The 27,159-nt window shown below is 45.4% G+C and overlaps 1 protein-coding gene across 1 annotated transcript; it reads right to left on the bottom strand.

The window, feature by feature from the left end:
• Nucleotides 1-3,254: 3,254 nt before the first annotated feature.
• ada (adenosine deaminase) lies at nucleotides 3,255-27,159 on the bottom strand. The gene is made up of 11 exons (XM_084445826.1): nucleotides 27,047-27,159; nucleotides 18,072-18,133; nucleotides 16,921-17,043; nucleotides 14,756-14,899; nucleotides 14,144-14,259; nucleotides 13,099-13,223; nucleotides 7,213-7,284; nucleotides 6,736-6,837; nucleotides 5,022-5,089; nucleotides 4,456-4,585; nucleotides 3,255-4,169 (listed from the first exon to the last, which is right to left on the bottom strand). Exons 1-11 carry the CDS (start codon nucleotides 27,089-27,091, stop codon nucleotides 4,065-4,067), a joined length of 1,092 nt encoding a protein of 363 aa, XP_084301952.1. The 5' UTR covers nucleotides 27,092-27,159; the 3' UTR covers nucleotides 3,255-4,064.

Raw genomic sequence — 27,159 nt, 5'->3', positions numbered from 1 at the left:
CTCTGGTCTGGTTCTGTCCAGAGAGGGTCTCTGGTCTGGTTCTGTCCAGAGAGGGTCTCTGGTCTGCTTGTCTGTCCAGAGAGGGTCTCTGGTCTGGTTCTGTCCAGAGAGGGTCTCTGGTCTGGTTCTGTCCAGAGAGGGTCTCTGGTCTGGTTGTCTGTCCAGAGAGGGTCTCTGGTCTGGTTCTGTCCAGAGAGGGTCTCTGGTCTGGTTCTGTCTAGAGAGGGTCTCTGGTCTGGTTCTGTCCAGAGAGGGTCTCTGGTCTGGTTCTGTCCAGAGAGGGTCTCTGGTCTGGTTCTGTCTAGTAATCATGAGTTTGTAATTCCAGTTCTGTATTCTGGATGTCTCGCCATGGACTTCAAACCCCCCCACCCCCAGCCCCACCCCCACAGACGTCCTTGCTCCTGTGCTCATGTTGTCCTCTCTTCCATTGTTCTTCTCTTTTTATTTTGTGTGTCCCCCCCCCTCTCCACCTAGCCTCTCTGATCCCCTCCCTAATGTTAGTGTGTTCCCTCTGCTTGTGCCACTGCTGATTTCTGTGTTGTGTATTTCTGGCTCAGATCAGTCTTCCCTCCCTTGCCTTGTGTCTGTGTGTTCGTCTGCCACGCCCATCCCTCGTTATGTTCAGCTCCACCTGGTCCCGTTCCCCTCGTTAAGTCCGTCTTTCTAGTCCCTCCCGGTTCCGTTGTCGTCTGTCAGTTCACGGTTTTGTATCATGCTGCGTGTTCCTGTTGGCTTTTGTCTGTGATTCAAACTGAAATGCGCCTTCCTTGCCGCCTCCATCGTGACAGCGTCCCTTCCTGCGCTTCTTTGGGGCCTGATCCACGGCGTTGGCCCTGACCAGAGACACGCTTCCCTGGCTGAGGGCGGGCAGTAGGCGGGCCACCGGGGGGGCGGGGACCGGCTTGGGAGCGTCTCGCGCCGCTCTCCTGGACAGCAGGCGGCCGGTCTGCACCGGGGGCCTAGGGCAGGTCTTGGGCGTGGACCTGATCTCTGTGGCAGGCTTCTCTGGAAGGGCGTCTCCAGGCGGGCAGAGCATCATGATGTTTTTGAAGCTGGACGCAGGAAGGTCCAGCTCCTCCATGCACAGGAGAGGGCTGTAGGGCCTAGGAACAGGCTGGCTGGGCCTCACATCTGGCCTAGAGAGGCTAGCTGGGCAGCTGGGCCTCACATCTGGCCTAGAGAGGCTAGTTGGGCTGCTAGGCCGGGAATCAGGCAGAAGATTGTGCTTCTGCAGCACCTGAGTGATGGAGAGCACCTTCCTGCTCCTCTGGGGGGTGGATGGGGCACACAGGGTCGGCAGACTGGGAACCAAGGAGACGCCGCTTTTGATGTGTGTGAACCCAGCAGGGGCAGCCGAGCGTCCAGCCTGGAGGGCAGCCGAGGGCTGCCGGTAACGTCTCTTTTTTTTTACCTCTAAGCACGATGAACTGTAGGTTGCTCACTTCTTATCAGAGTCCAGTTGTCTTGTTGAATGAAATGGCTCAATCCAATTCTACAAGAGAGACGGCACCAGGATGGCAAAAACATGCCTTTTTTATGAATGTATAATAGGATGCCACTTGCTTTGAAACTTTTACTCGTTTGAGTTAGATTACATTGAGTAAAGAATTGCAATATAAATGGAAAAATAAGTGATTATACATATTCAATTATACAACCGTTCATAAACCTAAAGGAAAAAGTAGATATTATACACTAATTTTTCCTACCTTCGGTCACCGTGAAGTTCAAACCGCAAATGGTCATCTCTGATGACACCTCAGCTTTTGTAGGCTACACCCTGACCCTGCGTTTTATGACGCAATAATCCAAGTGTGTATCTCTGCAGGCCGGAGACTTCGAGGGGGCGGGTCAACTGTCAATCAATTTTTACTTTGGCCAATCAGAGGCTGACAATCGTCTTGTCAATCAAAAACTAATTCGCTCGTCCGGCCGCTATGGGTGGACCGGTCACCACAGCAACACCAGCACTGCATATCAACTACTGAGCTATTATGGTATGTTCGTTTGTTGTCGGAGCTGGCAAGTCGCAAGTGGCAAAATACCTACCTCCGACCTGTGTGCATTCGAGCTATATACCATTATATCACAGTTACCTAGTTGCTGGCCAGAAGCTCACGGTGTCTGTAGCAGTGCCCAGCCAGCCTCATTCTCCTTGCTGCTCTCTTCCCACTCACCCTTGGCCTCTCTTCGTACAGATCTTCAGTACTGACGTGTGCGCTATGACTTATGTCCAGTGCTGCACGTAGCATTCTGGTGTAGCATCTGTTCAGCGACCTCAGCAGGGAGTGGCTCAGGGTTGTGAAAGGTATTTTTGATAAAGTGCTATTATAGTTGTTTAATACAAGGCCTGTCTATTTAGGCCTAGTTATGCTTCAATACTGAATGTCAGCAGTTTGTACTTTTCCAGAACACATAGTACGCATGAAAAGTTGTTATCTGTGTTCCAGTAGCAGATAAGTTGACTGCCAAGGACACACAACCTCACAATGAAAAGCCTGTTAAAGTTGTAACTAACAGGGAACACCCTAATCACATCGGCTGAATGGAAAACGAAAGTAGTAAGCTCATAGGACTAGCATTAGATAAAAGTTTCAACCAATCAGGTACTAACACATGTAGTCACGCGCCAATGTATTGTGTGGAATAGTATATACAGAACGTCCCGACATTCGGTCGGCGCGCTTGCCCAGATACCACTTGCGTCTCTGTGTAACCGTCCCTTTGCTGCAATTGTAAGGTAATAAAGTAAGTTTCTTTTACTCTACTCTGTTATATTTCGTGTCCTCATTTGACAAGGTTGTGTGATTGTGTTGGTCCTTGGGAGGAGAACCCTGTGGTAGGCTACTGGTGAATTCAATCTGAAGTGTTATAATAGTATTTTGTGAGTGTCCAAATGTCATAGGTCAACCGAGTCCAGCCACCACAGGGTCCAGCACTCACAACCATACAGCAGAACGGCCTCCACAGCGGCCTCAAAGAAGTGGAGCTTGGTTTTCCAGGGGAGGTTGGAATTCCACATGTTGCTCATGCCGTTTATGTACATGTGCATTTGAGTGGTCACATGTTCCTGTTTACATTTGGCCCAGAATGGTCTTACACTTCCATGACACAAGAGATGGGAGGCTAATTTTTCAGGATGGTAGTAATCCTCATTGTATCTATTTCCGATGGCTTTCAGGAAGGACAAGACAACAGTTTAGGATGCAAAAGTATTTTATTGTTGTCTTTGCTGTTCTTCATTGTGGTCATGTCTTCATTTTGCGTCAAGTCAATAAATGGTGTAAATAAGTGCTCCTTAGTAAAATGTAAAAGCAGGAAAATATAAAATCACAATTCAAATAAAAACGTAATTTTACTACCTCTATAAAATATACATAGGCTTCACTATCTTAGAGGTTGTCATTCTAAAATGTAAGACCGCTTCAGTTGACGTCACTGTCCATTGGATGACAGTAGTGTGCCACCTAGTGTTCATATGTAGAACTACAACTTTGGTGTCGTGCAGTTTAACCTGATGCATCCCACATTTTTAAAATGTGAAAAAATTAAAATCTTTTTTTTCCACCAAAGGAAATAAAAAGCTGAGAGTATGGATACTGGTGATACAGTACTTCAGATTTCACTTCACTGTGTGTCTATGATATGACAACATCATGTACATACACTGTTAATGTAGAATAATAAAAAGCATGTCATGTCAGTTGTATGGTTCTAGTAGTCGCAGGTAGGTATGTTGACATTAAGGATTACATGATTCAGATTAAGACCATGCTATCTTAGTATAGCTATGGCATATCCAAGTGACCCAACATTCACTTGAAACACTGCTCAGACATTTGTATTCACTGCAATGTTCAAGAGGATATATATAATATTGTGGGCATGGCTGATTATACTATACATAGCTGGTTATTCTGTACATGGCTGGTTAAAACGTATGTGTACATGAGGGGAAAGACGTTATTAGGGGAAGACGGGGATGTTCCATTATGGCCGGGTGAAGGGGGGGGCAAAGTGTTTTGTTCCTGGGTTTGTGTTGCCATTACAGCATTAATCCTTCAGAAGCCGGTGGATTGCACCATGCCGTACGCATCATACAGCTTGTTCAGAAGGTCCTTCTTCTCTTTCTCAGGCAGGAAGCTGGAGTGCGCAGAGTTTATGTTCTACAACGGCAGGAGCAAAGTCAGAAGTCATTGGACTAATACTGGTACTCACTGGACTAATACTAATACTTATCATGGGACCCTGCTGGAGTCACACAATATCCATTACTCAAGAGCTTTGGATTTCAATCCAAGGACTGAACATGGTTTTTGTTCATTAAAAACATTTAACGATAGCAATCACAATGTTATTATCCTGAGCTGACATGGAATAGAGTTAATCCCCTCCGTGCTGCAGAGTCCAGTGTTGACATACTGAATGTGGTGTGACTGTGATCGGTCTCACCAGTCTTTTGAACTCCTCCTCAGTGAAGCCCATGTATTTCTGTGCCGTGACGTAGTCCAGGTGCAGGGTGGAGTTGAAGATCATGGGATCGTCTGTATTCAACGAGTAGTTGGCCTTGTCTTTCCTGAACCTGCGCACATTCGGAACAAAATGTGTGATTGATCAATCAATCAATCAATCAAAGCTTTATTTGTATAGCGCATTTCATACCCAGAGGCAACACAATGCGCTTTACAGAGAACCAGGGAGGTGGGCATACGACCCACTCTACATATTCCAGAGGGAAGCAAAAAAACAGTAATCACCCGGGGGCCAGATAAGTGAGCTGTACAAATTCTTCCCTGACCCCTCTCAACAAGGCGATCGAGCAAGCTCCAGGAGTATGTTTGTCTACCGGCTAAGAACATTTATAAAGCAATACATTGCATTAAATTACATTTCAGAGTAAGAGAGGCTAAAAAAGCATAATAGGAGAGGGCATCCTGATTGATGTGCATGTTATGAAAGAAACAGGCGTGTCACATTAAGGCTATGATGAGGGTCAACGGGGGGACATAGAAACTCACGTGATAACTGGATGTTTGGTGAAGTCAGGGTTACAAGCACCAGTCAGTTTACTGGATATGGGACACACCTAAAAACACACATCTGTCAGCCACCAGAGAGGAGAACAGATCTGATAGTAGGACAGTATGATGTGATAATAGTAATGTATGATATGATCGTACAGTATGATATATTAGTAGTATGGTATGATATATTAGTAGTATGGTATATGATAGGAGTACAGTATGCTATGATAGTAGTACAGTATAATATGATAGTAGTACAGTATATGTTATTAGTACATTATGATATGATAGTATGACATGTTAGTAGTATGGCATGATATGATAGTAGTACAGTATGCTATGATGGTAGTACAGTATGATATGATTAGTAGTACAGTATGATATGATAGTAGTACAGTATGATATGATAGTAGTGCAGTATGCTATGATAGTATGGTATGATGATAGTACAGTGTGATATGCTAGTACAGTGTGATATGATAGTAGTACAGTATAATATGATAGTAGTATGGTATGATATGATAGTGTGATATGATGATATTATAGTAGTGTTAGTACAGTATGATATGATAGTAGCACAGTATGAGCCACAAGTCACAGTCCCACTACGTGTGAAGGAGAGAAGACCTGCAGCAGTGTTCCAATGATTAGACGCTATGTGAATTCTGTCCACCAGGGGGCAGTGTGTCACATCAAACAAACTTCTACATTGTCAGCAACCGATAACCCCAGTCTATTGGGGCAGCCCCAGCCAGTGCCAGAAGAAAAAAGACACACAATGTCCGAATAGATATTATCTATGGAAGCATATTATGTCACATAATTCAAATGTTCATGCAATTAGGGATTGTATTTTCATGTTCTACTTTTGCCTGCATTATTTGACTCAATATTCAAATGTGATTTGCATTTTCATGTACTACATCTGCTTTGTGTAACACAATTCTAATGCATGATTGCATTTGCATTTGAATATGGAGTCGAATAATGCAGGACAAGGTGGAAATGAATTTGAATTATGTTACATGCTTCCATAACTATCCAGCAAGAAAAGTAAATAAGTAAAGTTGATTTGGTATAGAACCTCTCATAGTCAAAGTCACAAAGTGCTTCACAGAACGATACGAAATAAGATTTCACTGACACCATTTGATAAAATCTGGTTAGAAACAACAAATGAAAATGACTAATCTAGCTGGCTAAGACTGCTGATTATATTTGAATTGCTTTGTGTAATTGTCAAGTTGCTTGGAAACATGTTTCATGCCATTTGCAACCTGCAACTACTGTAATTATGTGAAAGTTTCACAGTGTAAAGCCAAATTCCAAACCCATGTCAAATATTGGATGTCATTGGTGTTCCTCCATCACCGTTTAAAATTCCAAAGCAGCGTGATCATTTTAGGAACTGCTTTTCTTGAGTTCACTACAATTGATATAAAAGATATTGAAATAGTCTGTATTTATCCTATAATCTTTCCCGATGTATAACAGGAATAACTCACTGGAGGATTGTGGTATATTGCAGTGGTGTTTCTTCCCACTGTACACTCCAGGGTAAGCCTGGTTTATCAAAAGAAATCCCAATAAAAATCCTAATAAAAATAAACTATAAGCTATTAATGGTCTGAATACAAGGATATGATTCATTAATAGACGGACCCATAATGCACATGTAGCATGATGAGAAAACCATACAGGACCATACCTCAAAGTGCATGTTCTGGGCCAGGAGCTGCTTGTATAAGCCTGGGTCCTCCAGGGTTCTATAGCCATGCCCAACCCGCTCTGCTTTCAGAACCTCAACAGCCTAACGATGAGAACAGATATGGGTCATAAAGATCATTCAAAAAATTTAAGGAGAAAAAAGCCTCATAAGCATGTGACCAGACAATCTATTTCTGGACACACATGGTCTTCGGTCACATAGTTGTCTGTCATTTTGATTGATGGGTTCCGTAGAAAGTGAGCTAGCGAGGAATTCCTGGGTGATATGAAATTGGCTATGAAATTGGCTAATGTTGTGCAATGGTGCAGTCCACAGTATAATATGTGTCTATAACAGAGCACAAAAGACAAAAAAGACCATTGAATTATTCCTCAATAATGAAATAACTATTGTTGAGAGGATCATATTGAAATGTCTCCTCCATGTTGACCCCAGAGGCCAGGGAGGGAAGCTCACCTCTTTGACGACCGAGGCTGGACCCACCTCTCCAGCATGCACCGTCCTGTGGATCCCACACCGTACTGCTTCCTGTTAGGAACATCAGCCAGGAACGTCAACAACAAGCACAGACATGTGTGTTTTACATCAGCTACAGTAGTTCTCCTCCCACTGCAGCTGCCTGCCTCTCACTGTCTCCTGGACAGAAAGTAAGTAAGTAAGTAAACTTTATTTATATAGCGCCTTTCACAGCACGAATGCACAAAGCGCTTTACAATACAGATAACACATAAAAAAGGAAGAAAGAGCGACATACAAAATGCAATACATACAAAATACAAGGCAATTACGACATACAAAATACAGTACAAGACAGTTACAAAATACAGACAAGAGCAGGAGCAAGCAACAAAAGCGTCTTCTCTGAACGAAAGCCGGAAGAAGAAGAAAGCCCTGTAGCACGGGCGATAAGAACAGTGAAACGGCGTTATGCATATCCTAGCCGAATTACAAGATAATAGGTATGTCTGTGTGTGTGTGTGTGTGTGTGTGGATGTGCTGCTATTACCATTGTCCCTCGTACTTAGTGCAGCTGAACAAACATCTGCTGGATTTGTTCTGCTGCCCAAATGCCGCATGATTGAAATGCACGTTTGGGCAGAACTAGCTTGGCCTCTCTCGACCCTGTTTAGACTGTTTAGACACCGTGGTTGTGATTAGCGCCCATACCAGAGTGGACTCTGCTCCGACAGCCCTAGTGTTCATGCTCTCCCCTATGATGACTGGAACAGATGTTACCATGTCAACCTTTTTTATTGGTGGGAGCCTCTAGCTAGCCTTCCCATATACTGTCTTCAGGGAAACATTAAACTGAGCCAATAATCAAAAATGACCTATGAGCAAGAAGAATGTGTGACCACTGCACAATAAAGGCTATTATAAAGAGAAAGCGTTTGTGTTGGCTTGAAACAATGTTATTAACAATGTGTCGGTCATCTTAATTACTATTTTCCCTGGAATGTGTCTTTATTACTCATTTCATTCTAACATAAATCTTGTCATGTTTGAGGTATTTCGTGACCTTTAGGACAGCATGTTAAACTAGAAAGTACATTTCCTGGAGAAAATGTGAGGTGGGCTAGCTGCTGCAGTTGTATGTAACAGCAACTGCTAGAACTACTACGGACCAGGCAATCTCCATGCACCCACCGGCGAAGACTGTGCGTCTCTAGCCCAATCAGGGGCTGAGTTGTGGGGTCTGTGGTGTGGACAGTGGCATGGTGGTGAGACTCCGCCCCCTCAGGTCAGAGCTGGTCGAGGACAGTGCACCCCTCTCCGGGCCACCTACCCGCCCGCACCGGTGAAGACCATGTGTCTCTAGCCCACTCAGGGGCTGAGTTGTGGGGCCATGGCGTGGATAGTGGCGTGGGGGTGAGACTCAGCCCCCTCAGGTCAGAGCCAGTCAGGGACAATGTAGCCCTCTCTGGGCCACCTACCTGACTCAACCGGTGAAGACCGTGTGTCTCTAGCCCACTCAGGGGCTGAGTTGTGGGGCCCGTGGCGTGGATAGTGGCGTGCTGGTTAGGCCCCGCCCCCTTGGGTCACAGCTAGTCGGGGACAGTACAGTGACCTCTGGGCAATTTCAATGCATCCACCAATGAAGACTGTGTCTCTAGCCCACTCAGGGGTTGAGTTGTGGGGCCCGTGGCGTGGATAGTGGCGTGGTGATGAGACTCTACCCCCTCAGGTCAGAGCCAGTTGGGGACAGTGTACCCCTCTCCGGGCCACCTACCTGACTCCACCATGAAGACCTCCGGGCAGAAGGAAGGAAAGAAAGAAGGAAGGAAGAATGGAAGTAAGGGAAGGAAGGAAGGAAGGAAAGAAGGAAGGAAAGGAAATGAATGAAGGATCGAAGGAAAGAAAGAAAGAAGGAAGGGAAGGAAGGATGGAAGGAAGGAAAGAAAGGAGGAAGGAAGGAAAGAAAGGAGGAAGGAAGGATGGAAGGAAGGAAGGAAAGAAAGAAGGATGGAAGGAAGGAAAGAAAGAAGGATGGAAGGAAAGAAAGAAAGAAAGAAAGAAAGAAAGAAAGAAAGAAAGAAAGAAAGAAAGAAAGAAAGAAAGAAAGAAAGAAAGAAAGAAAGAAAGAAAGAAAGAAAGAAAGAAAGAAAGAAAGAAAGAAAGAAAGAAAGAAAGAAAGAAAGAAAGAAAGAAAGAAAGAAAGAAAGAAAGAAAGAAAGAAAGAAAGAAAGAAAGAAGGAAGGAAAGGGAAGGGAAGGGAAGGGAAGGGAAGGGAAGGGAAGGGAAGGGAAGGGAAGGGAAGGGAAGGGAAGGGAGGAAGGATGGAAGGAAGGAAGGAAAGAAGGATGGAAGTAAGGGAAGGAAGGAAAGATGGAAGGAAGGAAGGATGGAAGGAAGGATGGAAGGAATGAAAGGAAGGAAAGATGGAAGGAAGGAAGGAAAGATGGAAGGAAGGAAGGAAAGGAAGGAAGGATGGAAGGAAAGAAAGAAGGAAGGATGGAAGGACGGGAGGGAAGGAAGGATGGAAGGAAGGAAGGAAGGATGGAAGGAAGAAAGGAAAGGAAAGGAAAGGAAAGGAAAGGAAGGAAGGAAGGAAAGGAAGGAAAGGAAAGGAAGGAAAGGAAGGATGAAAGGAAGGAAAGAAAGAAGGAAGGAAGGATGGAAGTAAGGGAAGGAAAGAAGGATGGAAGGAAGGGAAGGATGGATGGAAGGAAGGAAGGATGGAAGGAAGGAAAGAAAGAAAGAAGGAAGGATGGAAGGAAGGATGGAAGGAAAGAAGGATGGAAGGAAGGGATGGAAGGAAGGAACGATGGAAGGAAGGAAGGAAGGAAGGAAGGAAGGAAGGGAAGGAAGGAAGGAAAGAAAGAAGGAAGGGAAGGAAGGATGGAAGGAAGGAAAGAAAGGAGGAAGGAAGGATGGAAGGAAGGAAGGAAGGAAAGAAGGATGGAAGGAAGGGAAGGATGGATGGAAGGAAGGAAGGATGGAAGGAAGGAAAGAAAGAAGGAAGGAAGGATGGAAGGAAGGATGGAAGGAAAGAAGGATGGAAGGAAGGGATGGAAGGAAGGAACGATGGAAGGAAGGAAGGAAGGAAGGAAGGGAAGGAAGGAAGGAAAGAAAGAAAGAAAGAAGGAAGGGAAGGATGGAAGGAAGGAAAGCAAGTAAAGAAAGAAAGAAAGCAAGAAGGAAGGAATGGAAGGAAGGATGGAAGGAAGGAAGGATGGAAGGATGGAAGGATGGAAGGAAGGAAGGAAGGAAGGAAGGAAAGGAAGGATGGAAGGAAGGAAAGATGGAAGGAAGGAAGGAAGGAAAGGAAGGAAGGAAGGAAGGATGGAAGGAAGGAAAGAAAGAAAGAAAGAAAGAAAGAAAGAAAGAAGGAAGGAAGGAAGGAAGGAAGGAAGGGAAGGAAGGAAGGGAAGGAAGGAAGGAAGGAAGGAAGGAAGGAAAGGCAGGCAGGCAGGCAGGCAGGCAGGCAGGCAGGCAGGCAGGCAGGCAGGCAGGCAGGCAGGCAGGAAGGAAGGAAGGAAGGAAAGAAAGAAAGAAAGAAGTAAGGGAAGGAAGGATGGAAGGAAGGATGGAAGGAAGGAAGGAAAGGAAAGGAATGAAGGATCGAAGGAAAGGAAGAAAGAAGGAAGGGAAGGAAGGAAGGATGGAAGGATGGATGGTAGGAAGGAAAGAAAGGAGGAAGGAAGGAAAGAAAGGAGGAAGGAAGGATGGAAGGAAGGAAGGAAAGAAAGAAGGATGGAAGGGAAGGAAGGATGGATGGAAGGAAGGAAGGATGGAAGGGAAGGAAGGATGGATGGAAGGAAGGAAGGATGGAAGGAAGGAAGGATGGAAGGAAGGGAAGGATGGAAGGAAGGATGGAAGAAAGGATGGAAGGAAGGAAGGAAAGAATGAAGGAGGGAAGGAAGGGAAGGATGGAAGGAAGGAAGGAAGGAAGGAAGGAAGGAAGGAAGGAAGGAAGGAAGGAAGGATGGAAGGAAGGAAGGAAGGAAGGAAGGAAGGAAGGAAAGAAAGAAAGAAAGAAAGAAAGAAGGAAGGAAGGATGGAAGGAAGGATGGAAGGATGGAAGGATGGAAGGATGGAAGGAAGGAAAGGAAGGAAAGGAAGGATGGAAGGATGGAAGGAAGGAAGGAAAGAAGGAAGGATGGAAGGAAGGGAAGGATGGAAGGAAGGAAGGATGGAAGGAAGGAAAGGAAGGAAGGGAAGGAAGGAAGGAAGGATGGAAGGAAGGATGGAAGGAAGGAAAGAAAGAAGGAAGGGAAGGAAGGATGGAAGGAAGGAAAGAAAGAAGGATGGAAGGAAGGGAAGGAAGGATGGAAGGAAGGAAGGAAGGAAGGAAGGATGGAAGGAAGGAAGGAAAGAAAGAAGGAAGGAAGGATGGAAGGAAGGGAAGGATGGAAGGAAGGAAGGAAGGGAAGGAAGGAAGGATGGAAGGATGGAAGGAAGGATGGAAGGATGGAAGGATGGAAGGATGGAAGGAAGGAATGAATATGAATGCTACCACAGTAGTCAATAAAGGGTGCCTGTACAGAGAGCATGCACGTGTCCCCAAATTCAAATCCCAACTGACACTGAGCATCCTCTCATTCACTTCAATGGAAAGGCATGTTGGCTTCAGACAGCTCTCTGTCAAAAAGTATAAAGGTCACAGCCTAGATTTTGACACCGTATGAATCCTGAGAAAACGCTGAACATTTTAGGCTATTATATGTCCGTGTAGCTTAAAAACTGTAGGCAATGCGACAAGTTAGAAAAAGAGTAAAAATGCAAAATTAGCAGCTCAAAAGCTAGAGTGTGTTGCCATACGTTTCAATGAGGAGCGCAGTTGCCGAACAAATCGTCATACAGCGAAAACTATAAGTCATACGGCTTAGATACTTACATTGTACGAATCAGCACAGTTGTGTGAACATTTTGATGTATAATATGTGTGTGAGCTTTCAAAACTGTAGGAGTGCCAGCAGTTTACAAAATGTGTGAATATTTTCAAAGCAACTGCTGCCACCACTCTAAAAACATAACATTTCTGAACATTCCAAAAGCATTTCAAGCAGTTTCAATAGGACAAAAAATTTTTTTTAAAGTTAAATTTCTTAAAAACTATAAAAAAATATCAAAAATCTGAATGGATCCGTTCAAGAGCTGAACGTCATGAACATTTTAAAGTTTGAATGAAGTTTCTAGCACAAAGTATGAAGAACTAGTTAACGTCCAAAAAAGCGGGGAGAATAATAATAAAGAAAGAAAGAAAGAAAGAAATAGTGGGAATATCACAAGTTGGGCTAGCTTCTGCAAGATAGCCCACCTAATGACTTTTCTAATTAAGTTCAAATTGTGGAATGGAGTTTTAGAGAGCCCACCAGTAGTGGGTCTTAAATGCCGGCTCTGCTGCAATAGGCGTAATAAATACTAGTAGTACTTTAACTTTGTTATCAGAACACGTGTAGCCAGAGTGAAACATGTTTTACAGACATTATGATAATACCACTTCAATTCTTGAGCAAGTCCAACTTAGATTACTGAAATATTTGAGGGAGGCCCACTACTCTGATATTTAATTAGATGCAAAACAGACGAAAGTCCACAGAGATCTGAGACTTCCTCAGCTCTTTTAGCCTTTTCTTATCTTTTGTTGTGATGACACTAGAAACATGGACATGATTTGAATAATATTTTCTGTGCTGCTTGGATATGCAAACAGTTTCTCTGTTTTCATCGCCCACATAGTGTATCAGCCATAAAGGGGGTCTGTCCCCAGATAGCAAGCGGATCTGGGCCATATATGGGCCGGAACTAAGCCACAAGGGCCAGATCTGGCCTGTATATGGCCCAGATCCGCTTGCAATCTGGGTCTAGTTTCGGGTAGCCTGGGAGGGTGGTGGTGACCTCGTAGGCCTTCCGGTGTCCTGGGTAGGCCTCACAGTTGAGAGACTCGTCTCCTGCCAGGTCGATGGCCACCACTCCCTCATGTCTGTACTTCTTACACAGCTCCACCACATCCATGGACCAGCCTGCACAAAGACACACACACACACACTTACTACAGGAAAGCAAAAATATGGACCAACACACACACACACACACGCACACAGACACATACACACACCACGGACCAACACATACACGCACACACACGCACACACACACACGCACACAGACACATACACACACCACGGACCAACACACACACACACACACATACACACACACATGCACACACACACACAAACACACACATTTATTATGTGAGGTGTCATGCTAGATCTTGGGAGCTGATGAAGATAACTGGATACTGAACCAGTCCATACTGGGAGACCCTGACTGGTCAGTAAAGATGGGGTCAGCAGTGACTAACCAGATGTAGGCTAATTCTTCAACTTTCTAAATCCTTACACACAACTGGATTCAGAATTCTGGAAAGTATTGAATGTTTGCCTAAAATATTGCCTGACATTTACTACATAATTACAAGTGCAGGACCTTCAGGAAGTTACATCCAAATGGCTTTGCTCAGGGAAAATCTGTTGTACGTGACTGTGAATGAGAATTTGCAGTTGGTCGTCCAATGATAAAGTACTGGACTGTACTGTGGATACCAACACACACAAGAGCCCCTTCTCACTGTTTGCATGGCAATCAACACATGCCTGTATGGCCAGATCCATCATTTCTCAAGTGATCAACCCAATTTAGTCAAAAACTGAAATATTAATTACACAGTGAGAAATATGTCCAAAACAGGGTGGATCTAGTGAAAGGATTAGGGAGTCAGGACAAGATGTGCTTTTGAGTGGGAGCTGTTTGATGTGCTTGTCGAGGCGGAGCAGACATGGGGGTGGGGGTGGGGGGCGGAGCAGACATGGGGGGTGGGGGTGGGGGGCGGAGCAGACATGGGGGCAGGGGCCTCTCAGGCGAGTGAACAGTGCATTACTTGGCATGTGGCGCATGCAGCACAGAATGGACCTGGCTTTGATTTTGAAGGCCTCCTGCCCCTCCCTCAGGCCCTGGTTGACCAGGCGCACCACCTCGCCTGGGCTCAGGTCTCCCCTGGGACAGGAGACACACACAGGGACACGCAGCAGCACACAGGGTCACACAGCAGGACAGGATCAAGTCACTTCATATACATACAGTATTTAATATATGTTTAAGAGGAGGTACTGGACCAAGTTGTTAAAAATGACATTTCACTTATTGTAGTTGTTTTGAAATTGCCATACCCATTAAAGTTGCAGTATGCGGTTTGTCTCAGAAGTACTTTTTGTTATATTTTTGGAATTTCTCATTACATCCTGACAGCAATCAATAAATAAAGTGCTCTGACACTAAAATGAAAGAAATCCGTACTCTACCTACCTGCCTAGCGAGGGTCATTTGTTTCCCCCCAGTTTGGAGGAGAAGATTTGGAACGAGGCCTGAAGGGAGGGGCGGGGATTTTGTCGGTTGTATTTTTCAAAATCATTTAAAAAAAAAAATCCTATGTCACAAACCGCATACTGCATCTTTAATTCACGTAGTTTCATGCCACATAGCCAAGACTTACTCTTTCTGGTTCCATGGGATGGGATCCACCTCAGTGTTGGCCAGGAAGTGTGGGCTGTACCTGACCTCCACATAGACCACGCCCTCTTTGGCCTTATCCTCCACAAACTCATAGGCTATCCGCTTGATGGCTTCTCTGTCCCCACTGACCAGGAAACATCAACAATAGCTCAACAATGTGTCCACTACCCAGGAAACACAACAATAGCTCAATAATGTGTTCAGTAATCAAGTGATATCGACCAGCATATCTTACACTAGCATACTGGAGTGGTATCTCATCAGTTATGTCATATGTTGAAAGTAATGATTCACCTAAACCTTTAGTATTGATTATAGGAGGAGGGGGGGTAGCAGAATAAAAAGAGGGATATCAGGGGCTATATCCATATGTACAGTAACTGTGCAGTATAGAATAGAATATGATATGTACCTACATACATTCAGTCAGTATAAATATAACTATAAATATACATGCTATACAGGTACATAAGTAAAGGAGTATACACACACACACACACACACACACACACACACACACAGTACATACATACATACATACATACATACATACATACATACATACATACATACATACATACATACAGGCTGTCTAGGTATATACAGTACATATGTATACATACATACATGCACACCTCTTGTTAATCTGATGGGAATCCTCCACACACCAGAACTATCACTGTCCCAGAGAACGGCTCCTGACCACAGGTGATAACCTGCACTTGACCTACACAACGTGAGGCCCTCAGCCAACAGACAGGCAGATGTGAGCACTATCAACATCCCCAAACCAACACACAGAAGTAGGATCAGCAGGGGTCCAGTATGGGCCTATGATGGGTGATTTGAAAGTGGTAGGTGTTTGGTTCCAGATGGTTCCGAAGATTTTCCATTTTAAGAACTGTCCTCTTCCAAAACAACAACATCAACAACAACATCTAATTGGTTAGGTCAGTTAGCCCCCAAACCAACCCCCTTTTCTGGGGCTTTGCAGACTACAGCATAGCATCTCTCCCACATATAACATGGTAAACAATGCTTTAAGCTTTTTCACTAGAGGTGAATGCTTGTTACCAGCCTGAATACCTGTTGCTACTCCCCTCCCCCCCCCACCTCCCAGAACCCACCACTGTGCTCAACTCCAACTCACACAACCCTGTATGAGCCAGACACCGCTGGCAACTTCCCTGTGTTGCAGGGGAAGCAATAGACACAAACAAGGCCTTTTCAATGGCCTTGATAAAGAATGCTTTATTCAGCATCATTGCCAGCTGCTAGCAGACACGACAAGCCAGTATTGTCCCTCTCCAGTGGACTGCTGGTGTACTGGACAGAGGGGGGACAGTTCCAGGTTTCCCCCTTGTCTACCATCCAGCTGCAGATCTTTGGGGCTGTTCAGTAAGTTTTAATATAAGGCAGTGTGCAAGGGAAGGGAATCCTTGACAGATGGAACTGTGTCCGACTGCGTGATGGAAATGACTGGCGCTCTCACCCGCCTCCCTGGAGAGCCAGAGGACACGTTTCACCTCTGGAGAGCCAGAGGACACGTTTCACCTCTGGAGAGCCAGAGGACACGTTTCACCTCTGGAGAGCCAGAGGACACGTTTCACCTCTGGAGAGCCAGAGGACACGTTTCACACCGAAACACACAGGAACCTGGCGCAGAAAAACTAGCTAGCTAATGTATCTGACTCTACTCAAAATAGTTAATAGTTATCTTACTGACATTATTATTATTATTGTTGTTATTATTATTATTATTAATATTGTTATTATTATTATTGTTGTTGTTGTTATCATCGGCAGCAGCATTGCTGTCTTTAGTAGATAAGTATCAGTGTAATGCTATCCATCCAGCCAGTAAAAATACCAGTAGAGCCTTTAAATAAGTATTGATAAGGGTGGAGAACAAGAGATGTTTAGGGCCTCATGTCTGTGTTTGCCTTTGGCCCCAAAATGACTAAATGTGCCCCCTGCTTCCTGCAGCACCAGGCAGGTGAACCCTGACCCTTGAACCTAGTTACTATTCACACCCCCTGTCTAGCTGGTCACTCTGGGGCACCACCTCCCTGTAGTAGTAATGAAACCAGACATTCAGGCCAGAGTGTTTCTCATAATGATCATCTCCCAGTGTGGCACACTTACGCAACAACGTGCATGTACTCTGCAAACTTGCCCAGGAATTCTGTGAGGGTGGCGGGCTGGCGGACCGTGCAGATGCGTGTCATCTTCTCCACTGTGTCGGCCAGCAGGGAGATGCCTCGCCGCCTAGAGCAGGGAGACGAGATGTTACACAGGCTTTTAAAAGACAGATGCAAAGCCAGGAGGAAGAGGTATTTGAGTCAAGTGGAGCTTACACACTCAACTTTTTCAACGCGCCAGGTTATTGGTAAAAATGAGTCACCTTTCCTGTGAGGGACATTATTACATGTTCTGAGGTGCCAAAAGCCTGTCGCTACAGTGAAACTAAACCCTTTTAAAATTAGTAATCACATGTTCATGATTCATAACAACCTGTAAAACCGGATACTTTAAACAGGATGAAGGGTGAAAGATAAGACTAATTGATAGTTCTGACTTTGCGATCTGACTGGTTATATAAATCAACAGATATATATATATATATATATTAGCTGCTCTCTATATTCTATAGCTCCCTCTGTCGGTTGGTTGTTTGGTTGATTGGTTGGTTGGTTGATTGGTTGGTTGATTGGTTGGTTGGTTGATTGATTGGTTGGTTGGTTGGTTGGTTGGTTGGTTGGTTGGTTGATTGGTTGGTTGGTTGATTGGTTGGTTGATTGGTTGGTTGGTCCACAAAGCTTTTCCTGTATAACTCAAAAGCTCCTTGGCCAAACATCCTCTAAATTTGCATGCTGGAACTACTGTAGAGACAATAAGTAACTATGCCAGAAATAATTACCATTCTTTGTCGACAGGAGGTGGCACTATAGTAACTGTTTGCACATTTCAAAATGCAGGCATTTCTACACCCTTTCACGAAAATGTACAGTATAAAAACTTTGCCTCAAGAAACCACAAGGTCCACCATGATGGATTTTTCTGCAGGTTGAACATTTGGTGATTAATTTAACAGTTGTTATGTGTGTGTGTGTGTGTGTGTGTGGGGTGTGTGTGGGCGGTGGGGGGGGTAAGCCCCAAATGTCTTCAGATCCTAGAAGCATCCCTGTACCACACCCTCTCACAAGTTATTGCCTTAATGACAAACTCAGCTATTACTGGTCCATGGTGGACTGGAAAGAACACACAAGCTGGACATCAAATGATGGTCAACTTACTTGGCGACATCTAGGATGGTAGCCACTCGGATAGCTCCGTCCAGGTGCACATGCAGCTCAATCTGTGGGTGGGAGACGCAACACAGTTAGGACCGATTTGAAACAATCACAGATTAGCCTGCCTCATACAGGCTTGACTTTAGGCATTGACTGTGTGCGTCACAGATAATTTTGTTGATGGAAACTATGACAAAATATTTGTCAACAACCTTTATTTAGTCACAAGATGTCATCCCATGAAATCAATCAATCAATCAAAGCTTTATTTGTATAGCGCATTTCATACCCAGAGGCAACACAATGCGCTTTACAGAGAACCAGGGAGGTGGGCATACGACCCACCCCTACATATTCCAGAGGGAAGCAAAAAAACAGTAATCACCCGGGGGCCAGATTAGTGAGCTGTAAAAATTCTTCCCTGATCCCTCTCAACAAGGCGATCGAGCAATGTAATTCAGAAGCTTTGTCCATCAGATGTTTGGAAGTTCTAGGGAAATCAACAGTAGATTTAGTCGATTAAAATCTTAATTCTATTTAGTCAACAAAAACTAGATTAAAACTAAAACAATTCAGATGACTAAAATATGACAAACTAAATAGCGTTTTAGTCAAAAGACTAAAAGACAAAATTTGCTGTCAAAATTAACACTGTGCGTGACAGGAATGTGGAAGAAAGTTTTACAGATCATCAGGCATCCTCAGAGTCAGCCTACGTCTGTCTGAAAGGGCACAGCTTCACCTCACTGCCCTTGGCTAGAAAATAAAAACCCAATCATGGGAGATACACAATTGCACAGTCGTCGTGTGAGGGTGCGGCATCCTCTGTGTGTGTTCTGTATGTGTGATATATGGACTGGTGGTGCTATGTTGGCTGGACCCATCTCCAATGCAGTACGCATGACTGGGCATGGAGCAGTGAAAATGCCAGGATGCCAGAAACGGTTCTCAGAACAGCGAGTGCTCAGGGTCTTTCGTGTGTTATCCTGACAGATAGAAGTGCTAAATCTTCCCTGCTGTCCTAACCCTAACTCTAACTAAATCTTCCCTGGCCCTACAGTATATCTAAATCTTCTAGGGGTCTACAGCAGATCTAGATCTGGTCTACAGCCGATCTAAACCTGGTCTACAGCAGATCTAGATCTGGTCTACAGCAGATCTAGATCTGGTCTACAGCAGATCTAGATCTGGTCTACAGCCGATCTAAACCTGGTCTACAGCAGATCTAGATCTGGTCTACAGCAGATCTAAACCTGGTGTACAGCAGATCTAAACCTGGTCTACAGCAGATCTAAACCTGGTCTACAGCAGATCTAAACCTGGTCTACAGCAGATCTAAATCTTCCCTGCTGGCCTCCAGTAGCTGGGTCCGGCCAGCCATTGGCCAGCCTTTCCAACCAATCATCCATAATCGGACAGTAATGAGGGAGACTCACATATCCAATCAACTTCCCTCTTTTGCTAGTCTGAAACACACAATGAGAGTGTGGAACACATGTCATCATGATACTCATTGATACAGAACATACAGCACATTATGTCTCATACTGTAGGTCATCTATATAGAGAAATGTCCAGTGTTATGTAAGAGGCTGAACTGTCCCTGACCATGTAACCGGGCCATGAGGGAAAGCTCAAGGCCCTAATCAGAAGTGAAGTGTTTATCAAGGGAGGAACGTCCTGTAATCAAGGTGATGAATTATCCCAGCTGCAACGGCAGGCCAGGAAACCAGAGTTATAGAAAACATTTCCCCAAGGTTTCCCTGCAGGAAATCTCAAGGTAATGGGACTTGTACCATATGTACCGGGACACTGTAATTTACTACAGTATGTGATGTTTTTCTACCACAACCTTTACAACCCACAAGCACGTCATGTTCTGTTAGGGTATCCATCATCAGCCTGCATGTTTTTTATTGCACGGCCATGAATGTGTTTTCAACACGTGGTCCAGGAAGACTTTTGTCACCTCATGAGAAGCAACGTGAAAGGACAGTAAAACACTAAAGCGTGCCTGAACAGTCCATACTGACCCCACACATCACAATACTAGCTCGTTTCTTTTCTCTGAAATCCATTCCCTTGACTGCACTGAAACCAAAGCATGATGCTGACCGAGACCTCTTCATCTGACCATATTAGAGGCTAAGGACATGTGGGTCCATCAGATCAGCTCCATCAGATCAGCTCCATCAGATCAACACTGCTGCTTCACTCAGAATCTGAATCAGAATCAGCTCCATCAGATCAACACTGCTGCTTCACTCAGAATCTGAATCAGAATCAGCTCCATCAGATCAGCTCCATCAGATCAACACTGCTGCTTCACTCAGAATCTGAATCAGAATCAGCTCCATCAGATCAACACTGCTGCTTCACTCAGAATCAGAATCAGAATCAGCTCCATCAGATCAGCTCCATCAGATCAACACTGCTGCTTCACTCAGAATCTGAATCTGAATCAGCTCCATTACATTACATTACATACATTACAGTCATTTAGCAGATGCTTTTATCCAAAGCGACTAACAATAATTGCATTTAACGTAGGAAGAGCCAATGTACTACTACTTGCCAGAACTCACAAGTGCATCTTCTTTCTAAAACAAGTGACTAAGAGCATAATCTAGTGCTGAAGGCAAAGTGCAAGAATCACAATCTAAAGTACAGTGCAATATAATATAATAAGTGCTTAGGTGGGAGGATTGTTGTAGTACTTCTTGAAGAGATGAGTTTTGAGCCTGCGACGAAAGATGGGCAGCGACTCTGCTGTCCTGACATCAGTGGGCAGCTCATTCCACCACTGCGGGGCCAGGACAGAGAAGAGCCGTGACCGTGTCGATCGACCGCAGGAGCCTCGGAGTGACGGGGCAACCAGTCGCCCTGAGGTAGCAGAGCGTAGTGGTCGGGAGGGGATGTAGGGTTTGACCATGGCCTGGAGGTAGGAGGGGGCTGTTCCTTTCATTGCCCTGTAGGTTTGCCCTGTAGGTTAGCGCCAGAGTTTTAAACTGGATGCGAGCCGCTACAGGGAGCCAGTGTAGGGAACGGAGGAGGGAAGTTGTGTGGGAGAATTTGGGGTGGTTGAACACCAGGCGAGCAGCAGCTTTCTGGACAAGTTCCAGAGGTTTAATGGCTGACGCCGGTGCCCCCGCGAGGAGGGAGTTGCAGTAGTCCAGGCGGGAGATGACCAGGGCCTGGATGAGTACCTGCGCCGTTTCATTAGTGAGGAAAGGGCGAATCCTCCTGATGTTGTAGAGCATGAATCTGCAGGAACGTGTGACGGATGTGACATGTGAGGAAAATGACAGTTGGTCATCCAGGGTCACACCCAGATTCCTCGCAGTCCGAGTCGGGGTCACCACTGTGTCTTCAATGGTGATGGCCAGGTCCCGGTGCGGACAGCCCTTCCCCGGGAGGAACAGCAGCTCAGTCTTGTCCAGATTGAGCTTGAGGTGATGTGTCGTCATCCACTCCGAAATGTCAGCCAAGCACCCAGCTATGCGTGTCTCCACTTCTGTATCAGAAGGGGGAAATGACAGAACCAGTTGGGTGTCATCGGCATAGCAGTGATAGGAGAAGCCATGCGAGCGAATGACAGAGCCCAGAGATGTAGTGTAGAGGGAAAACAGGAGAGGACCCAGGACAGACCCTTGTGGAACCCCCGTAGTCAGACTACGCGGTTCCGACGTCGACCCTCTCCATGTCACCTGGTAGGAGCGGCCCGTCAGGTAGGATGCAAACAGGGAGTGTGCAGAGCCATTGATGCCTTTCTCCTCGAGGGTGGAGAGGAGGATCTGGTGGTCTACCGTATCAAATGCTGCTGACAGGTCTAGGAGTATCAGGACAGAGGAGAGAGAGAGAGTTCTAGCGGCATGGAGTGACTCTGTTACTGCAAGGAGGGCGGTCTCTGTCGAGTGGCCAGCCTTGAACCCGGATTGGTGGGGATCTAGGAGGTCGTTCTGGTGGAGGTACGAAGACAGTTGGTTAAAGATAGCACGTTCAAGTGTTTTGGATAGAAAGGATAGAAGGGAAACCGGTCTGTAGTTTTTGACATCAGAGGGGTCGAGAGATGGTTTCTTTAGGAGGGGGGTGACTCTGGCAGTCTTGAAAGCAGAGGGAAAACATCCTGATACAAGATGCATTGATGAGGTGGGTTAGGAAGGGAAGGAGTTCGGGTGCAACAGACTGAAGGAGAGTCGAGGGAACAGGGTCTAGGGAGCACGTGGTGGGGCGGTTAGATGTAACAAGGTTGAGGGCCTCGTTGGGGGAGAGGGGAGAAAAGTGGGATAAGGTGGGGCGTGGAGAGGAGGGGGGGAGCAGGGAGTGGAGAGAGGGTGGGGATGGGGGGGTGAGTTTCGTGCATGGAGCGTTGACCGGGGGAGGGGGGAAAGAGGATCTGATATCGTTAACTTTCTTGTCAAAGAAGTTGGCGAAATCATCAGGGAGAAGGGAGGAGTTGGGAGTAGGAGGTGGGGGCTGGAGTAGTGAAGAGAAGGTTTCAAAGAGTTTTTTAGGATTGGAAGCAGAGGTTAGGATTTTAGAGCGGAAGAAAGCAGCTTTAGCAGCAGACAGAGAGGAGGAGAATGTGGAAAGAAGAGATTGGAAATTAAGAAGGTCCTCTGGGAGCTTGCCTTTCCTCCATTTGCGCTCAGCTATTCTCAGGCTCCGTCTATCAGTACGCACTGAGTCCGACAGCCATGGGGCAGGTGGAGTTGGGCGTGCAGGCCTGGAGGTGAGGGGACAGAGATTGTCCAGAGAAGAGGAAAGAGTAGAGAGGAGAAGATCAGTGGCAGTATCAGAGGGTAGGAGAGAGAAGGATTCAGGGGCGGGGAGGGCGGAGGTGACAGTAGAGGAAAGGTCAGTAGGGGAGAGCGAGCGGAGATGGCTACGGGCGGTAACCATGTGGGTAGGAGGAGGAGTTACAGGGGAAGAGGGGATGGAGAGGGAGTAGGACATGAAATAGTGGTCAGAGAGATGGAGGGGCAGGACAGACAGGTTAGAGGTGGAACAGTGTCTAGTGAAGATGAGATCCAGCTGGTTGCCGGCTTTGTGAGTAGGAGGAGAAGAAGAGAGGTGAAGATCGAAGGAGGAGAGGAAGGAGAGGAAAGGTTCCAATTTCTCACTCTGGATGTTGAAGTCCCCGAGAAGGATGAGTGCGGACCCATCATCAGGGAAGTGCGAAACTAGTGTATCGAGCTCCTCTAGGAATTCACCAAGAGGACCTGGTGGGCGATACACAACAGCAATGGTGAGCTTGATTGGATACATGACAGAGACAGCATGGAATTCAAAAGAGGGAGGGGAGAACTGTGGGATGGAGACGAGTGAGTATTTCCATGTTGGGGAAATGAGCAGGCCAGTACCACCACCTCGCCTCGCTGCTCTGGGAGTGTGGGAGAAAGAATACACATCTGACAGGGCTGCGGGTGTGGCAGTGTTCTCTGGTGTGATCCATGTCTCGGTGAGAGCAAGGAAGCTGAGGGAGAGCAAGGATGCATAGCCTGAGATAAACTCAGCTTTGGGCACCGCCGACTGGCAATTCCAAAGTCCCCCTGTCACCACTTGCTCTCTATGAGTTGAGACAGTCGGATAGATGAGGTTAGAGGGGTTACGGAGTCTGGGGGTGACCCAGTGTCTACGTGACCCCCGGAGAGGGAACACAAGAGGGATAGGATGCAAACACATAATGGTAACAAAACAGGTACAGAGGTAAATGTAGACGTACTACCTTCCTGACAGTCGCTCTTGAATAAGTCGCCCGGTGCCTTTGGTCGCCCTAGCCTTCAGTCGCGCGCCGGAGGGCGCTGTCGCCTTCCCGCTGTCGCCGTCTAAGCCGTCAATGCTTAAGGCCTGTAACTGTTGATTGCTAATCGTCTGCCAGGAGAGTAGGCCACTCCCTCAGCCCACTCAACAGGGCAATTAGTCTAGCTCAGGCCGAAACTAACTCTCACAATAACATTGAATAACAAAGCAGTTTCACAACAACACTGACGACTTAGCACTAGCTATTTAGAGAAACAAAAATATACTTATGTTTCTAGTTCAGTCTTGTAGCTCCAAGTTCCTTCCAGAGGTTAAAGCAATCTGCATCAGATCAACACTGCTGCTTCACTCTTTAGCAAGTTCAGTCGTCCTCTGGCGACGGCACCAACCCTCTGCCTTACTATCTGTTTATCTCATCTATCCCTGGAACAGGAATGGGATGAACAAATGCTGCTTTGGTCAGATGGGGCTACAAAACTGGCCCAACCACCTGAGTGTGTAGAAGCAGAACTGCATTGTCTGCCCTCTACTACTCAGCTCTTGCAGCTCAAAAGACCTTGCAGAGTTCAATTAATAATGCAAAGAACTGTTGTTAAGAAATTGGAGACTGTCATATAACCAACATGCTTCAAAGACACGAAAAGAAGAAGAATATATCCCTGAATGCAAACACAACAAGAAGCACATACTATTTTGTAATTACATGCTTACTAATGGAGTCATATATGTAGATAGATAAAATGATATATACGTATATACAATGATTGATGCGCTTATTGAAGATCTATGAGACTGACACATCTATGCTTACTGGAATATCTATGACACCACTGGGATATCTACAGTATGACAATACAACCTCGTGTTGAAGTGATACTTTCTCTTGCTTGGATAATGAGCCCCTGAGAAAAATATAATGTGTGGAACTCATTGTGGCCATGAGTGGCATAAATGCTTGATGAAGAGATTTCCTTCCGAGTCAAAGTCATTCCTCAACATTGGCCATCTTTGTTTCCCAATCCATTCTAACTCACGCTCACCGCCAGTGTAATACAATAAAAGGAAGCTTTACACACACGCACACACACACACACACACACACAAACACACATACATACAAAGACACACACGCACACACACACACAAACAAACACACAAACACACACACACACACAAACACACACACACACACACACACACACACACACACACACACACACACACACAAACCTGGAAGCCCTATCATTATCTCTCCTCTTATCGGGGACTAGCTGGAGGGTGTACAATGTGCACACTGACTCTGGGCTGCTAGGACTTCAAAGGGCACTCCTATTTCTGTGGTACTCATGGCCCTTGGAAAGAAGATCACTCACAGGGCCCCTGTGTGAAAGAAGATCAAACTTCAGAACCAATGGGCCCCCACCCAGAAACGCTGGAGGGGGGAGACTTGTACCAGAGCCCACCTGGAGGCACTCGCCAATTAATTGTTCCTATTGCCAAGTACATTTCGCTTTGCATTTTACACTATGCTTTGTGTCTCAATAAAAGTATAGTTTATCCTACTCAGGAGCCCGTCTACTTTCTAAATCCACTGAGTTCAGAACTTGAAGTGTTCAGTAGCTCTTTAGGTGCTTGTTCTTACACCTTGTAGAATACAGCATTGAGCTGTATGCATATCCCTATGGCGGCAGTAGCACTTTACGGACAGCAGAGGGAGACATAGACCAGATAAAACTAACTGTTGTGGACACATTTTAAATGAACAGTAGATTATCATACCATTTTATTGCATGGCATTTTTTTCATTAAAAAAAAAAATGTTGCTTTCATTACGTATTTTTTGTCCTACAGAAAGTTAAAATCACTTGAGGTTCTATTAATATTACCAATTTAATCACATTATTTTAATTCACTACTTTACTTTCGAATAAATGCTTTACCAAACTAAAAATACGATAAGCCTATATGCCAACTCTATAGCCTGAATCTAAACGAGAAAAGCCCACTCCCACAACAACCGTACATGCTGATGACATGCATCATGGGTGGGGGACGACAGGTTCACTATTCACTTGTTTGCCTGTCCCTTGTCCTGGTGAACGGATGCCCTTTTGTGAATTAGCTCCAAATGAAAAGAGAGAGGCTCTGAGCAGGGGATATGACAGTACTGTCAGAATAACCCCCGACCGTTACGCTCTGCTACCTCAGGACGACTGGTCGCCCCGTGACTCTGAGGCCCCTGCGGGTCGATCACGGCTCTTCTCTGTCCTGGTCCCGCAATGGTGGAATGAATTGCCCACTGACGTCAGGACAACAGAGTCGCTGCACATCTTTCGCCGCAGGCTCAAAACTCATCTCTTCAAGAAGTTCTACCACGATCCTCCCTCTTTTAGATTGCTATTCTTGCACTTTGCCTTCAGCACTAGATTATGGCCTTAGTCACTTGTTTTAGAAAGGAGATGCACTTGTGAGTTCTGGCACGTAGTAGTACACTGGCTTTTCCTATGTTAGATACAACTATTGTAAGTCGCTTTGAATAAAAGCATCAGCTAAATGACTGTGATGTAGGCCTAATGTAAATGTAATGTAATACTTCCCCCTCTAATCAAAGCATGTCATCAGTGTGAAGACTGGTATCAAAAAATACTAGCTCACCTTTAGGGATTAATTTCTCTAGAGCTGAAGATGCTGTAGGCTATATTACTTCTACATGGCCAGCACATCAGAATGAATCCATTGCCATAAATTGTAGTCTTCATACAGTAGACTAGCCTACTGTCCCCCACTAATGAACCTGCTGCCAGTCTAGCCACCTTCCCCTCAGTGTCAAAATCTCACACCCTCTTCTACTGCCATGATAAACGTTATGGTTTAGAAAATGTATCGCCCCTAATATCAATAACGCACCCACTGGTGGTGTGTGAGGAGTTGGCTTTGTGTCCCTGTGCTCTGTGAATGACACTGCACAACTGAACTGCAGCAGACGTCCGTTCAAGGAAGTGAAACCACGTGCTTTCTTGATTTCCACTCTGACATACCATATGAAATAGTGACATTTTTAAATTTGTCTAATAATTTAAGTTCAGTTCAAGTTTTATTTTGACCACACAAAATTAGAAACAGTGAAATGGAGCGCTTGCTTTGTAGGGCTATTGATAATTCAGTAAGTAACGTTTTGTCTACTAGGCACCTATAGGCTATACAAATAAATTTACCTTTGGCTTGTTGAATACCACTTGATCTGAGAAGTGTTCTGCCATCACGAAAGCGCGGTGACTGCAGTTGAATTTAATGAGAGCACAGAACGAGTGGCGCGACTTCCAGCTTC

The sequence above is a fragment of the Borostomias antarcticus genome (assembly GCF_949987555.1).
Source record: "Borostomias antarcticus genome assembly, chromosome: 11".
Classification (NCBI taxonomy): Eukaryota; Metazoa; Chordata; class Actinopteri; order Stomiiformes; family Stomiidae; genus Borostomias; species Borostomias antarcticus.
The sequence above is the reverse complement of the archived record's forward strand: the minus strand, read 5'-3'. Positions and strand labels throughout refer to the sequence as shown.